Source organism: Cottoperca gobio, chromosome 3 (assembly GCF_900634415.1).
Source record: "Cottoperca gobio chromosome 3, fCotGob3.1, whole genome shotgun sequence".
In the NCBI taxonomy this organism is placed as follows: Eukaryota; Metazoa; Chordata; class Actinopteri; order Perciformes; family Bovichtidae; genus Cottoperca; species Cottoperca gobio.
Window position 1 is genome coordinate 19279359 of NC_041357.1, and position 14875 is coordinate 19294233.

Consider the following 14875-nt stretch of genomic DNA (forward strand, 5'->3'; position numbering starts at 1 on the left):
TGATTTGACAAAAATTCTAAGTATTCCTTTTGAACAACACAGAAAAATATTTTTTAATCAAGATTTAAATCATATGGTGTCTTATTACCCGGAATATTTCGGGATAATCCAGCCTGGACACGAGAATGAGACTTTTTGGTGCAAACACTTGAGCTGGCTGGATCAGGCCATCCTCCTCTGCCTCTTCATCGTCGTCATCTCCATCAGCCTCAATACTCTTTGATCCCTGAAACATAAAAAAAAGAAAGAAAAGAAGCTATTTCAGTTGAAGAGTTCAACACAGTGCCATGGACTACAGACCATTAAATGTACTGTAGAGCATGCCAGCACCGCTGAGCTCCTAGTTGAGCCTGTGAATACATCATGTGCCTCAAACACATCACATTGTCCAGCACAAATCTGGCATGTACTATATATTGCATATATTCGACTCAAGCCTATTAATCAATTCTAAACATAAACTAAACTATAACTCTTTTGAAAGCCTTGTTTTTACTCTTTCAAACCCAACATGGAAAAGCAATACAGCCTATTTGATTTGGTCCGTATTCTGAATTCTCAGAATTCTTATTGAGTTTAGTCCTTAAAACAGAAGTAATTATTGTAGGTGATTTTAATATTCATGTGGACGTCGGTAATGACAGCCTTAATACTGGGTTTTTCTCATTATTAGATTCAATTGGGTTCAGTCAGAATGTACATGAACCATCTCACTGTTTAAACCACACCCTGGACCTTGTTCAGGCATATGGTATTGAAATGGAATATTTATTAGTCTTTCCACATAATCCTCTTTTAATAACTTTTAAAGTCATGTTACTGGACTAAACACTAGATGTCTATCTGATAGTGCTGTAGCTAAATTTAAGGAAGTGATTCCATCGGCACTTCATTTAATACCATGTCTCAATATCAATGTAACGGAGGAATCCTATGCTAACTTTAGTCACTCCAAAATGAATCATCTTGTTGATAGTGCTGCAGGCTCACTGCGAATGACACTGTCACTCCTCTAAATAAGAAGATAACAAAACAGAGAAAGCAAGCTCCATGAGTTAACCCACAAAGTAAAACAAAAGTCGAGAAAAGAGAAACAAATGAATCACTTCCTGCCCTCAACTGGTACCCACGTATCTTAAAAACAGCGGTAACATCTGAAATAGACTGCTTTTCTCCTCGACCTTAACCAACTTACTTCAACAATTTCTTCGTCTATGCCATCAACCTGTCTCTAACACCCGATTCCAACTACGCTGCTTAAATAAGTTTTACCCCTAATTAACATTCTGTTGATAAATATGATCAACCGGTCTCTATTATCTGGCTGTCAAACAATCCTTTAAAGTAGCTGTAATAAAACTTAGTCTTGATCCAGAGAATTTAGCCAACTAACTGTATCTCTAAGATCCTTGAGAAAGCAGTCGCAAAACAGTTATGTGATTTTTTAAAACATAATAATAGTTTATTTGAGGTTTTTCAATCTTTAGAGTTCATCATAGCACAGAGACGCCACTGGTGAAAGTTACCAGTGACCTTCTAATGGCATCACACAAAGGACTTGTCTTTGTTCTTGTCTCGTTAGACCTCAGTTCTGCATTCGACAAAGTTGACCATGACATTTTACTACAGAGACTGGAACATTTCATTAGCATAAAAGGAACCGCACTAAGCTGGTTTAAATCCTATTTATCTGAGCGATCTCAGTTTGTAGATTTTAACAATGAATCCTCCCTGCAAGGCAGTCATGGAGTCCTGAAAGGTTCTGTACTTTTACCTATTCTATTCACCTTATATATGCTTCCTTTAGGCAATATTATAAGGAACTACTCCATAAACTTTAATTGTTATGCAGATGATACCCAATTATATCCATCAATCAAGTCTGACAAAACCAATAAATAAACTAAACTTCAAGCATGCCTTAAGGACATAAAAACTTGGATGTCCTGCAACTGTTGGATGTTAAACACAGACAATACTGAAGTTATTGTACTTGGCCCCAAACACCTCTAAAACGCATTTTCCAATGACATAGTAACTCTTGATGGCATTAACTTGGCCTCCAGCACCACCGTAAGGAATCTCGGCGTTATCTTTGATCAGGATATGTCCTTTAACTCCCACATAAAACAAATATCAGGTTATCAGGTTGTCCCAAAAAATCCCTTAAGACTCTTCAGTCCAATCCAAAAGGCTGCGGCATGTGTATTGACAGGAACTTGGACACAAGATCATATTACTCCTGTATTAGCTGCTCTGCACTGGCTCCCGGTTAAATTCAGAGTAGAATTTAAAATCCTTCTCATGACCTACAAAGCCATAAATGGTCAGGCTCCCAATTATCTTAAAGCTTTCATAGTACCTTATAACTCAACTACAGCATTGCGCTCCAAGAATGCAGGGTTACTTGTGGTTCCTAGAGTCTCAAACAGTACAATAAGAGACAGAACCTTCAGTTATCAAGATCCTCTACTGTGGAACCAGCTCCCAGTTTGAGTTCGGGAGGCAGATACTCCCCTCCACATTTAAGAGCAGGCTTAAGACTTTCAATGAATCTGAAATTTGAAAATGAGTTTTTTGACATGACGTGACCACGTGATGACACGTTCCGCTCCAGTCGGCAGTTTAAAATATTGCTGTCTAGTTTTTTTTGCTAGTGGATTATTTTTGCGGACGTTTTACGAATTACCTGGAGATTCCCCACCCCTGGTCTAAGGGAAGAGGGGTCTCGTATTCTGTACAGTCTGTAAAGACCTCTGAGAGAAATGTATAATTTGTGATATTGGGCTATATAAATAAATTAGATTTGATGTTACATGCATATTCTCCAGGGAGAAATAAATGATGTTCCCCAACATGGTAGTTTTCACTGGTAATGTATAATACTGAGTAATGTATGCTGAGGTTTATTTTGATGAACCAACTTGTGTACAAGTTTATGGATGGTCACCCAACTTCTAACACTTCATTGTCCATGTTCATTTGACGGGTGAGTCATGAAATAAGTTTAAAAAGAAGTAGTAACGGAATGTACTATTTCTCCTACAAAGCCAAAATAGCAAGGATAAAAACTCTTGCAGACAAAGTCATAGCATCAACCCCAAAACAATCCTACTTTGTGTCCATAGAGGAAACACACAATTATGAAAGTTTGGACTATAAATTATCTCCTTTCCTTATCTGCCCCTATTCAGGACCGCTGCTCATCCCACTGGAGCCATTAAATAAACACAACAGACTTTCTAAAATGACGATAAGGTTAATAAAAGATTTCGCTTACAAAGAGACAAAATCATATGTATGTTGTCATTGTGGATATTAAAATTACCAGAAACAAAGAATGACCGCAGGAAGGCATAACTGTTCTGTTAAAAAGAGACAAAAGTCCAGTATTATCAGTGCACATTTTACTAAAAGTCAAATCAAAGGAACACTGTAAAGTATTTTTTACTATGTGATCAAACATGTTATCTACGTCTCTCCAAAATCCCAACAATCTTGTTGTACAGCCTCATTCTGGTTCTAATTGTCTCTATCCACAAGCCCCATCAGAGCACTGATACTCCAACCTCTCCGTGCTCATTCCTAACTAAAGCCCTTATCACAATCTGGTATATTTCTCCAGGCAGTGAAAACAGGGACCAATGAATCCAGGATCAAAATATCCCATTGAGATGGGTTCACATTTCATCATTATTCTAAGGATTTGATTCAATTATTAGACAAAACACATTCCTCCGCAGCCTGTCTGGCCTCCTCAGTGCCATACACTGAATCCAGGAAGGTGTGTTTATTTTGCAGAAACATGATGTCTGGAAGAGGCCAAATATAGCCTAATCTAATAATTAAAACAGGGCTGATAAAACAAATGTAGTCTATCAAATTCAAAAGTCTTCATAATACAGTATTAAACTTACACAAAGCTGCCACGTGTCTTGGTCAAGTGTGTTTTTGGCAAACACAAATATCTTAATTACTGTAAGACGCAAAGTGCTAAAATGTTTCATACACAAGTATGTATTCAACCCCACTGACAGCTTCAGACAAGGGCAACTTATCACTTTATATACCAGTTATATACTTCCTTTCTGAACAGCGGAAGCAGATATGTCTATCAATGCTTCACTAACATAAATGGCAGCAAATGACAAGTAAAAAACATTTTGCACAACTTCCTGCTTCTGGCAGGGTGTGCCTTACTGACAGACAGCATACTGTAGTTTATGGCCCTCTTCTTTTAATCAGTGCAACGTTAACAAGTAGTAGTAGTGAAGTGAGAAAATTAGATTGTGAAAGCAAAGACATAACTGTTTACACTCACAAAATGAAAAAAACGTTTCTACATGAACCAAAGTATATTTAATATATATATATTTAATATTTCATATATATATATATTTCATATTTCATATAGGGGCCCATTTCTTTCATAAATAGCTTGAACAATTTGTTTGTGTGTGTGTGAGAAAAACAAAGTTTGTAGCCCTCACTAACAACCTTGCAATTCCCTAGATAACAGTAAACAAAGACTCAATTACAAAAACATTAGGCCCCATAATCAAGTCTAAATCTGTTGTTAATGACAAGTTATATTCCCTCCACTGACAGTGTGTGAGAATAGAAAACAGACCAAGGAGCATTAAGGTTTCAAGTAGGGGTGTAAGAAAATATCGTGATACTGTATCAATTCTCAAATATACTATTGATTTCGAATTAATAGTTTAAGTGGACAGATTTGTGGCAGATTGTGGCTCAGACTGAAAAGTCGTGCTGTGATGTTATGTTGTTACAGGGACTGTGATAAATGCAAATGCGGCAGACATTTTTTTTTTTTTTTTTAAATGGCAGTGTTTTATACATACAGTTTTTCTTCAATTAGATTTCAAACATATACCTCACATGTCTTACAGTATCACAATAGATTGACACATTACACCTGTATCATGATACGTATCATAGCACCAGATTCTTGCCAATACACAGACCAGTGTTAAAAGGACTGTTAGTAGGCTCATCCAAAGTACCCCATACGCGTCAATAACTGAGCTATTTTTTGGTTATTTTCTCCCTTTGATGCAACAATTTTCCCAAAATCCTTCCTCCTCTGATGCCTTCAGATGAAAAAATGTGCCCAGTTGTACAAACAGAGGAATGTTTGTGTAATTATAGTCTGATTCTGAAGCTGAGATGGTAAAGTAATGATGAAAGAATGAATTACTACACTATTGATTCTAAAAGTTTAACAGAAGTGACTCCACTTTTTGAAAGCTGACACATATTTCTCGTAAACGACCGCCTGCAGAATTTAATAAAAAAATAATGTTTATCTGATCATTATTTGGAATGTAATTTCACATGCAAAAGGATGTGAAGTCACAGCGGGCAGAGCGACAGGAGTCATTTAAGGCCTCCAACAAAGGAGAACACAGTGAAACAATTAGCCTGGTATTTTGTGGGCTTTTGGCACGGAGAGACGTTAACGAGAGCATTCATAGCAGAAAAATGATCCTATCCAAACAAATCTGTTGTAGTCAATATTTTTTTTTTACATTTGTGCCATAACGACTAATGTGCAATCAAACACAATCTTGTATGCATGTGTAAATCAAATGAAAAGCGCTGAGGGGGAGAACATGCCCACCCACTCCTTTATAACAGCATCCCTAAAACAGCTTTTATTTTATTTTATTTGCAGCCTTTTGTTTTCTACTAATGCCTCAAATTCTGGAAGGCATCACACACGCGACTGACATTCATACAAGTAAAAAAAAAAGTGCCAAAGACAATAAAAACCATAAACTTAAAATTTCAAACAGAAAAGAAGAACCATCACGTTGCACAACTGAGAAATCTCGATTGGCTTCTAAGAGTCATAAGAGAATCACACAAAGATGAACCTCATGCTCATCATAAGAGTCATTGTCATTGTGATAATCTTATAAGGAGCCTCATAAGGAGGATGAGAGGCCTGCTGCACACAGTGATGTGATGCACAGCGGCTTAACATAGAGAAATATATCAGGATTAATGAGTCTGGCATGGTGGCTTAGAGGTTAGCACTGTTCCCTCACCGGCTCTGTCCTGGCAATGGTTTACATGTTATTAGGATGTTGTTGTGGGTTTTCAGATAGTTTACGCCAACAGTCCTAAAACAGCTGTACGCTAGGGGGGGTGGAGATGGTCTGTGTTAGCCCTCTGATGGAATAATAACATTTGCCTCAGTGAATTCTGGGATAGCCTACAGCTTCCTGTGACACTGCAAAAGATCAAGCTATTATAGAGAATAAGCAAATGCAAAACAACTGCACAAAATTTACTTAGAGATGTTAAAGGGCAGGTCTCTCCTCGAGCGTGTGAGTGTGTGTGTGCTGCAGTTTTACCTGCAGATTGACCTCAGCCTCGTAGAAAGTGAGGCAGGAGCAGTAGTGTCGGTCCGACTCGATATCTGTCAGCACAACGGTGAAGAAGGTGGGTGCTTTCCTATCCCTCGACAGCCTCCAACCACCAGGCTGGCAGAACTGAAAAGATATCAAACAGAATATCATTAGAAGAGAATATCATAGGGGGGCAATTCCTAAAACCTGGTCAGGTGTTACTATGACTTAAGCTGTAATCTTTTTTAGAGACAATATTTTCATTGTGATTGTCAAAGATTTGGTGTTTGTAAAAGCTCAGTGGTTATTATGCCCCTGAGACTTTCTGCTGGTATCCCATTCAAACCTTAAATGGAAAGAGCATCATCAGCACATTACTGTTACTGGTCTAGTCCTAATACCCCCATAGAGAGCGTAGACAGGATGTCCTGTTTCAGTGCAGCAATTGCATCTGCTCATCAGAGCGGGAAGTGGCAGTATTTATTTTCCTTGAAAGTCATCAGCGAAGGTGCCAGGCCACACTGCTTGAGCTCATTAACAGTCTGATCATAAAAAGAAAAACATCTTAAATGAGATGGAAAAATACCAAGGATTTAACCTACATACCAGCTGAGAGTACAACACTTTAGTACAGGGGATTAAATTAAGGTTAACGTTTATCCTGCCGTCAGAATTGGATTTTAAGTCAACTGAAGTCAATTTTATCTATATAGCCAAAATATCACAAATCAAATAATTTACCTTTATGGGCTTTTCACATGTACCTCTTTCCTTAAACCTTTGCATTGGATGAGGAAAAACTCCCCCAAAACCCTTTAACAGGGAAAATATGAAAGAACCCTCAGGAAGAGGGACGGAGGAGGGATCTCTCTCCTTTAACGGACATACAGTGCGTGTGTACAGAATAACAAAACATAATACAATTACAGTGAAGTCAATCTAAATGACAAAAAAAGAATTAAAGGTTGTGTCTCAAAGTCATTGGATAAGCTTTGGATACAAGTGAGAAAAGCAGACTTTTATTCTGGAGTATTAGTTCTTCCTGGAAATACCTATTAGTCATATTTCCAAACACTGTTTATTGAGAATTGAAGAAGCACACAAAACAATTTTTGATGCATGACAATACAGTCATGTTTAACCAATAGTGGGCACTTAAACGCAGAGAGACTGTTACCATAATAAAAAGCATGTCAAACAAGGTTAGAGTCTCAAAGGACCAGTGCGAATCAAAATAACAAACCCTGACAAAACATCTGCAAAGTATGGCAAAAACAAGCTCCTGATACAATTCTTTGTTAGACATATAGACATATCAGTAAATTGATTTTAAAGATAGTTTTACAGATATGTCCTAACCAGAACTCACTTTTACATAAACATTTGACTCTACAAGCTAATAATAAAACAACCCACTGTAAGATGGGTTCATGAGGCAGAATGAAAAACTACAATCTCAAAACAAGTTCATTACTGGTGCGGAGAAATGGATGAATTATTATTTGAAAGACACATAAGAGAGCAGACAGACACAATATGGGAGCAGGCAGGCACTTGGTCAGAGAGACGTATGTTTGTGTCTCGGCTCTCTGTTTTTGCTGGAGGCCAAACTGGCCCTGGCCCCGAAGACGGTGTTTAGACTGTTCCTTAGGGGTTACACAGGGGATCACCGGACACATGGAGGAAGAGAGACGAGACTGGGTGAGGGCAAAAACAGATGCATTGATGGATCTGTGTGAAGCGAAAGACAAATATACTGGCGCGGTAGGGTCTCTTGGGCAGAAAAAGAAGAGGAGTAGAGAGATTAGGAGAGGAAAGGGCGGGAAGCAAGGGAGCGGGGGGGGGGGGGTTTAGACCATGATGCCACCATCTTCCAGCAGATACAATAGCTTGCAGGAAATCTGTTAAACCTGCTTTGTGGTGAAGTGCGCGCGTGTGTGTGTGTGTGTGTGTGTGTGTGTGTGTGTGTGTGTCGGAACAGGACTCAAGGACAAGTGAAGATAACTGTGATCCTGTCCTAAACTATTCCAACTATGCCATTCATTGTTGTCAAAAAAGAGACAAACACCTTTGGGACTGCATAGCTCCGAAGATCACAGGAGATATAACATCCTGTCTGTGTGTATGTTGTATTTCTGTTTGTGTGTATGCGTGTGTGAGACAGCGACATGCAGAGAGCACGTGGGGGTGCGATTAATTGACTTCCCTAATATTAAATCAGTGCTTCCTTTAGGCCGTTATCTCGCCTGTAGGTCTGCGGAGAAACACTTGAGGGCTGGCGCAGGTTCAAAGACACTTCAGGGAGTTCAGTGCTTAGTAAACTTCAGTTTATTCAGCGACCTTTGCATCTAGACAGACTTCTGACATCATTTCACATACAATTTATGGCTGTCTAACTAAATCATCAATGAATGATTGTCTCGCTGAAACGTTAGCTGGATCCAAAGGACTTTACAAAAGGGGGCAGTTCAATGAAATGAATAAGAAAACACATATTTTCATGCAACTTTATCTTCTTATGACTATGTCTACGTATTAATCCTACACGACGGTGTTCATTTATATACGATGTTTGCTTGTGAATAAACTTTGAAACAAGCCGAGTATCTTGATTGCAGAATCTGCACTGCCGTTTCTGCAACTTTTACAAAAGCAGTAACACCTCTGAAGATGTTGTTTATCATTTTACAATTTAACCGTGCACAACCGTGTGTAAACAGAGAAAATGTGCTTATGCCATTTGTTTAAACATCCAGCTTGAACAATTATGTCATTTGCAATTTAGTCAAACACAGAATTTAGTGTAGATAAAAACACATGAATAGTCCTAGAAGGCAGAATGGATAAAGATGTGATGCTTAAGATTTAAAAGAATAATAAAGAGGGTAAGGGAAAGGAATTCTATCAAAAATGTGAAACCACCGACAAAAACAAGCTCTATTGTACATTCAGCAATCGCATGACAGAAATCCACTGCAGTGCAACAGGTGCAAAGGTCAACACGTAGGACACAGCCTTTATACCCCCCCCCCCCCCCCCCCACACACACACACACACACACACACACACACACACACACACACACACACACACACACACACACTTCCCAAATTAGACTGCAGTCAAGTGACAAAAGAACTCTGGGACACACTTGCTGTATTAATGTCAAAGCTGAGTAAAGTGCTGTCCTGCAGTTAAACCCTCTGTATCCCATCATGTGCTGCAGCCTGGTATGACTGACTTCTACCCAACTGCACTATTCACCTACTCAGCCAGTGACACTGGATCTGCAGTCTGACCTGCTAAGCATCGTCACTGCTTGAAGTGCAGCACCAATAAAAAGAAACAAAAAAAATCCACACACAGAGGCTGCATTCTTACACTGTGACGAGACATTAATGCCTGGTCAGGCAGGCGCAGGCCAGATATAACTGGGGCAGCAGCAGCCATTACTAAAGATGACTCAGGACAAAGCGACAGACAGTTTGGTATAACATAGGTTGCGTTTTTATGATGACAAACATTTCAGTCCAGTACTTAGGGAATGCAAACAGATTTTGAAAGGTCATAAAACCGTTAAAGAGTTCCCGTTGCCACAAATGAGCTCAATCCCGCAAATCTTTTAAGAGAGGGGAGCTTATTTAATAATGTGGTTGAGTTATAAACCCAAATGTAACCCGCCTCCAAAGTTGTTCCATGTTTTCGCTCCACGGTAATAAAATGTGCGTAGACTGAGCTGTCTCCTCAGATCTGAGCATCAGCAAGAATAACCAAAACTGAAGGAGAGAAAAGGGAAAACACTTTCCTCACTACCCTGACTGCAAAGTACAACATTTTGTTGCATGGAAAGAAGAATTTCTGGAACTGTAGGTCATTCATGACATAAATGAACATATCAAATAAAGAAAACATAGCAAACCTAGAAGTAAGTGCATTGAAAAATGTAGAAACTTTCAAATCTTTAAGCAGGTATTACTAAAGGAAAAATATGTGAAAGTAAAAGAAAAGTCTAAATTTACCTATAATCATCCAAACTTCCAGACAAAACTAGTGACCTATAAACAGAGCCTGGACATAAAGTTACTGCCAAGTGCCAAGACAATGTAGTAGGGAAAACTTTGCAACAGATGTGCAACACACTGTGCACTTCATCCTCTTCCTTGTGCTTTCCCCGAGAAGAGTCGCATGCCAGGAAGACAACACAATGCCGGAAAGTGAAGAGCAAGGTGTCAGGGAACGGAGAGAGACTGGTCAGGAGTGAGAAGGTCAATGGCATGTTGCCTGCCCAGAACTCCTGCTTTATCAGGTTATCTGCAGGATGAGCAGCGGACAAAACAACCAAAGACGTCTGCTCAAAACAACCAAAGACGTCTGCTCAAAACAACCAAAGACGGCTGCTCAGCTTCCCCACTGTCACCAACACTTCTGGTTCCCCTTCGCTGATCTGCTATGCAATACCGGGCACATATGGTTCATTTTAGAGATAGATATTTTTAGATGACTATGATGGACCACAGTAATAATAAAAAAAAAAAAAAGCTCTAGTCAAGCAAGACAGGAAGAGTCCTCTTGCAAATATTGCAATACAAAATGTCAAACTTTATGAATGCCATATGTGTAGGAAATATGACACCTGAAAAAGGAGATGTATTTTTAGTTCAAATGTAAAGGTTGTTTTTTTTTTGAGCTACGGAAGATTTGTTCACTTCAGGGCAGACACTTGGGTTTATTTCAAAACGGAGCATAAATTCAAAACATATGGCCAGTTTGCCACATGCAATTTGAAAAACAGAAATGCATATCTTTTATAGAATCAGACATTCCTTGGCTTAAATCAAAGCCCTGTCAGATTAATTCTCTCAATCGTACTCCTTAAACTAAACTTGAAGTGTCTATAATGTGATGTTCCCGGCTGTTATGAAGGACCCAAATATTAAATCGACTTTATTATGTCTCCGTTTTGTCAAAAGTAAGTTAACAAACACCATATCTTCCAAGTATATACGAGTTGAATAATAGTTCAGGGAAGAATCTGCTGTGAAACAGTCCCTTTCAGAATCTAAGGGAAAATCCATGGATGGTCAATAAGACTGTTCAATAAGAGGTTCTAGTGATAAAACTGATATTAAAACCACTTTAATATTATAAAAACAAAGCATAGTCCAATAAATTCTCTAAAAACGAGTAAGATCAACTTTGTATCATCGGGCATTATCGCAAAAACAATCAATGACTTCTGCTTAAGAAGGACATCGTCAGTCATGTACGAGCATGCCTGCTTACATAACTACGTTAATCATAGCCCGAGAGTTTATAAAGGTTGTGTCAAAGTAATAACTACAGACCTTTAAAATTCATGTGAGGTGTCTTATATTAAACAGAAATCTGGAGAAGAAGGTGCGGTTTGGCGTTGCACAGTAAGCGATTATGAATATAGCTAAAGTTTTGGTAGATAAGTGACAATGACCACAGAGTACAACACATGTTATGTTGCACGAGGACAACAATACTTTGACCGCTCCAACACGAGATACAAGGAGAATAGAAAATTCAAACCCGTGGTTTTGAATGGAGGCTTTTAGTGGAACTGGTTGTGCTACTGAATATTTACAACAGTTTAGAAACTTTTGCTTGACATAAATATTTGGGAATAAAACGCTTAGGATTTATCAAAATTCAAAGTCGTGTCGTCCAGAAGGAGCACTGAGCCAAAATACACCTAAAGACCGACTGCATACAGTAAGTGACTCCAACTAGTATACAGACAGTCGACATTTTTGTAGGAAATACATCAAGCCCATGGAAGTGGTAGTGAATCAAATGGTACATTGACTATTTTTCCATCAGTGCAACTTGAAAATCAAACTTTATCAGTATTATCCTACAATCGGTATCTTTGTCTCTCTTAATAACTAACTTTTTGACAAGGCGATGAGCTCTGTCTGTTTTAACTTTGCCCTTTTGCCCTACAAAGTACCCTGATGCCTCCCCAGGACCTGCTGTAGGGTCACATCTGGCCTCCAACCCTAGACTGCTTGCAGCTGTGCATTTGGCCTTTAAGCACTTCATGCTGCTTCTGCATGTCTGTGGACCTGTACTTATGTAGTAGAGAGCACATTGAGAGGCACCTAAAGCTGTGTTCAGACTGAATGCAGTGCAGGTCAGATCCGTGGGGAGTTAGCAGCATTCCTGTATGCGAAAGTGTATCTTAAGATGTTTCCACAGGGGGCGCCAAAGTCAGAAATTGTCAGATTTTACACAGTGGCTTTAAGCAGAGCTATTAAGTTTGATATGTGATGTATTCTTGGGACTTCCCAGTTGTTTTTTTATGGAGTACTTTGATTACTTGTCTTTTATCAGTTCTCATCAGTACCACGTTGCTACAGCCTTTATGTATATTTATTTTTTTACCTACATCAGCTGACGGTAGGTAAACATGGTTGTTTTTATATTTCATCTCTTAAAAGTAAACATGAAAAATCAAAACACATTAGGTAAACAGCTTTGTTCGGAGGTTGTAGATCAGTACAAAGGCTGTCCTGCGTCAGCCCCGGCCTTTAGAGCACAGTAAGATAATGGCTGATAATGAGCTGGCTGTGGAACAGGTGCTTCCTCCACCGCCTTGTGGGGGCCCTCGATCAGTTATAGTATTCACTGTAGGTGTCAGTCTCACTTCTGCCTTTAATAAGCTCAGTTCAAACCACAACACATTTTGTTCCTAATAAACGTGTGAGGAGTAGATGTGAAACGTGCGGTACGTGTCAAGCGTGTTGAGCGTGTACGAACAAAAGAAGAAAATGTTTCTCAACAAACACAAACCTTTTTCACATAAAGACACACACACACACACACACACACACACACACACACACACACACACACACACACACACACACACACCTTAATCTGCAACTACATAATGTCTTTAAAGCTTTAAAGTTGACATTTGAAGCCATCAGCACTCCCATCCTAAGAGCCCCACACTCTTAGTAGCATAGGTAAAAACATTGATGAATAACAACAATGCATTATGTTATTATGCAGTTAGCGGCCAAGACAGCTCCAAAGAATCTGACTATTTCTCAAACATCCAGCTCATGTCCATAATAATACTTCTTGTCAGGTGAAGCTTAGCAGGCTCAGCATACAGCAGGTTAGACCATATGTTATGTTTACAATGCCAACACAAAAGGGAACCATTACTGAACATAACTGAAAAGAAGTTGGCAAGTCCAGTGTCATCATCAGACAGTGCTGGAAGTTTTAAGGCAAATCTCTTTGACAGAAAGAGATTTCATATATGGAGGAAATGAGTATGTGATTCATTCACATGTAGGTATACGAAGCCAAGTTATGTCACCAGCTCTGGCATCAGCAGCAGTCAGTCATTGTTGTATAAGAAACAGTGGCATTCACTAGTAGCTAGTGAGTGATGTCCGGAGCCAGCTAGCTCTCTAGATGGGAGGAAGGAAATGTACAGGATAGCTGGGGCATGCCAACATTTTTGCTATTGAACCTGTTACCATGACTAATGACACTTGTTGGCAACATGTTTTTGCCCACCTCCTGGATGGCCACATAATTATTCACCCACCATCGTCCCTTTTGGTGTTTTGTTTGTTTGGACTTTCAATACTTGGGTCTATCAGGAAATAACAACATTTCTGTAAGTGTATATGACAGCATAACAAGGGAAGAAACACTTCATTCCCAAAACAACTGCATATATAACCAACAAACAATTAAGACAGAAAGCTTAAACTGTAATTCATCAAAATGTTTGATTGTATTCGCTCTCCAGCGTACTGTGTCATCATTTCATCCTGTGAATTCCCATTTCCTGGTAAGCTCAGTGCTTTTCAACATGGAAAGTCCTGCTTGCTTGACAGCTCCAGCTCTGCTTCCTGATGTGTTTAGCTCTACTGGCACACAAAGCATTGATTACTCATGTGTGGATCTTCCTGATAAACACATGATCCCATTCTCCCCCCCTGGCTGGAATGGCATCCTGCTATCTGGAATGCACTGTTTAGCTTTTTTCTCATAGTTTTTACAAACATAAGAACGACGTGCAGCACGACATGTCAGGCTATAGTCACTGTCTGACCATGGTCGTCTGTTTGTGGTCTGGCACAGAGCCTCAAAGTGCCTAACCAAGGCTGCTGATACTGAACAATGCAATTAAGCTTCGTCATGGTTTGCTTATTCAACCTGCTGAGAGAACAAGGTCGGATGATTGACGAAGCAATAAGGGTGATTCTTTTCTAAAGCTGACCAGTCTCAGGTCATACTGGAGTCTTGAAATATTCTTATTTTGAGACAATATGTATTAAAAACGTTGCTATTTCAATTTCCAGCAGTCATATCTGTCGTGGAAATTTATCCTATAGTGTTCTAGTTATATTGTATCTCTATAAAAGTTGTTATTTGGCCTTAAATTGACTATTGTTTATTTCTTACCAGAATGTGATTCATTTTGGAATTACCGCCACAATTTTAAC

At 39.1% G+C, this 14875-nt stretch overlaps 1 protein-coding gene across 2 annotated transcripts in view; it reads right to left on the minus strand.

Moving 5' to 3' along the window:
• The window catches only part of sbf2 (SET binding factor 2), an 85388-nt gene that overhangs the window by 51855 nt on the left and 18658 nt on the right, over positions 1–14875 (minus strand). For both annotated transcript variants that reach the window (XM_029458230.1, XM_029458225.1), the window contains exons 3-4: positions 6381–6518; positions 89–226 (exon numbers count right to left, since the gene is read on the minus strand). In XM_029458230.1, coding sequence (XP_029314090.1) covers positions 89–226; positions 6381–6518 — 276 coding nt within the window. The remainder of the gene's footprint in view (positions 1–88; positions 227–6380; positions 6519–14875) is intronic.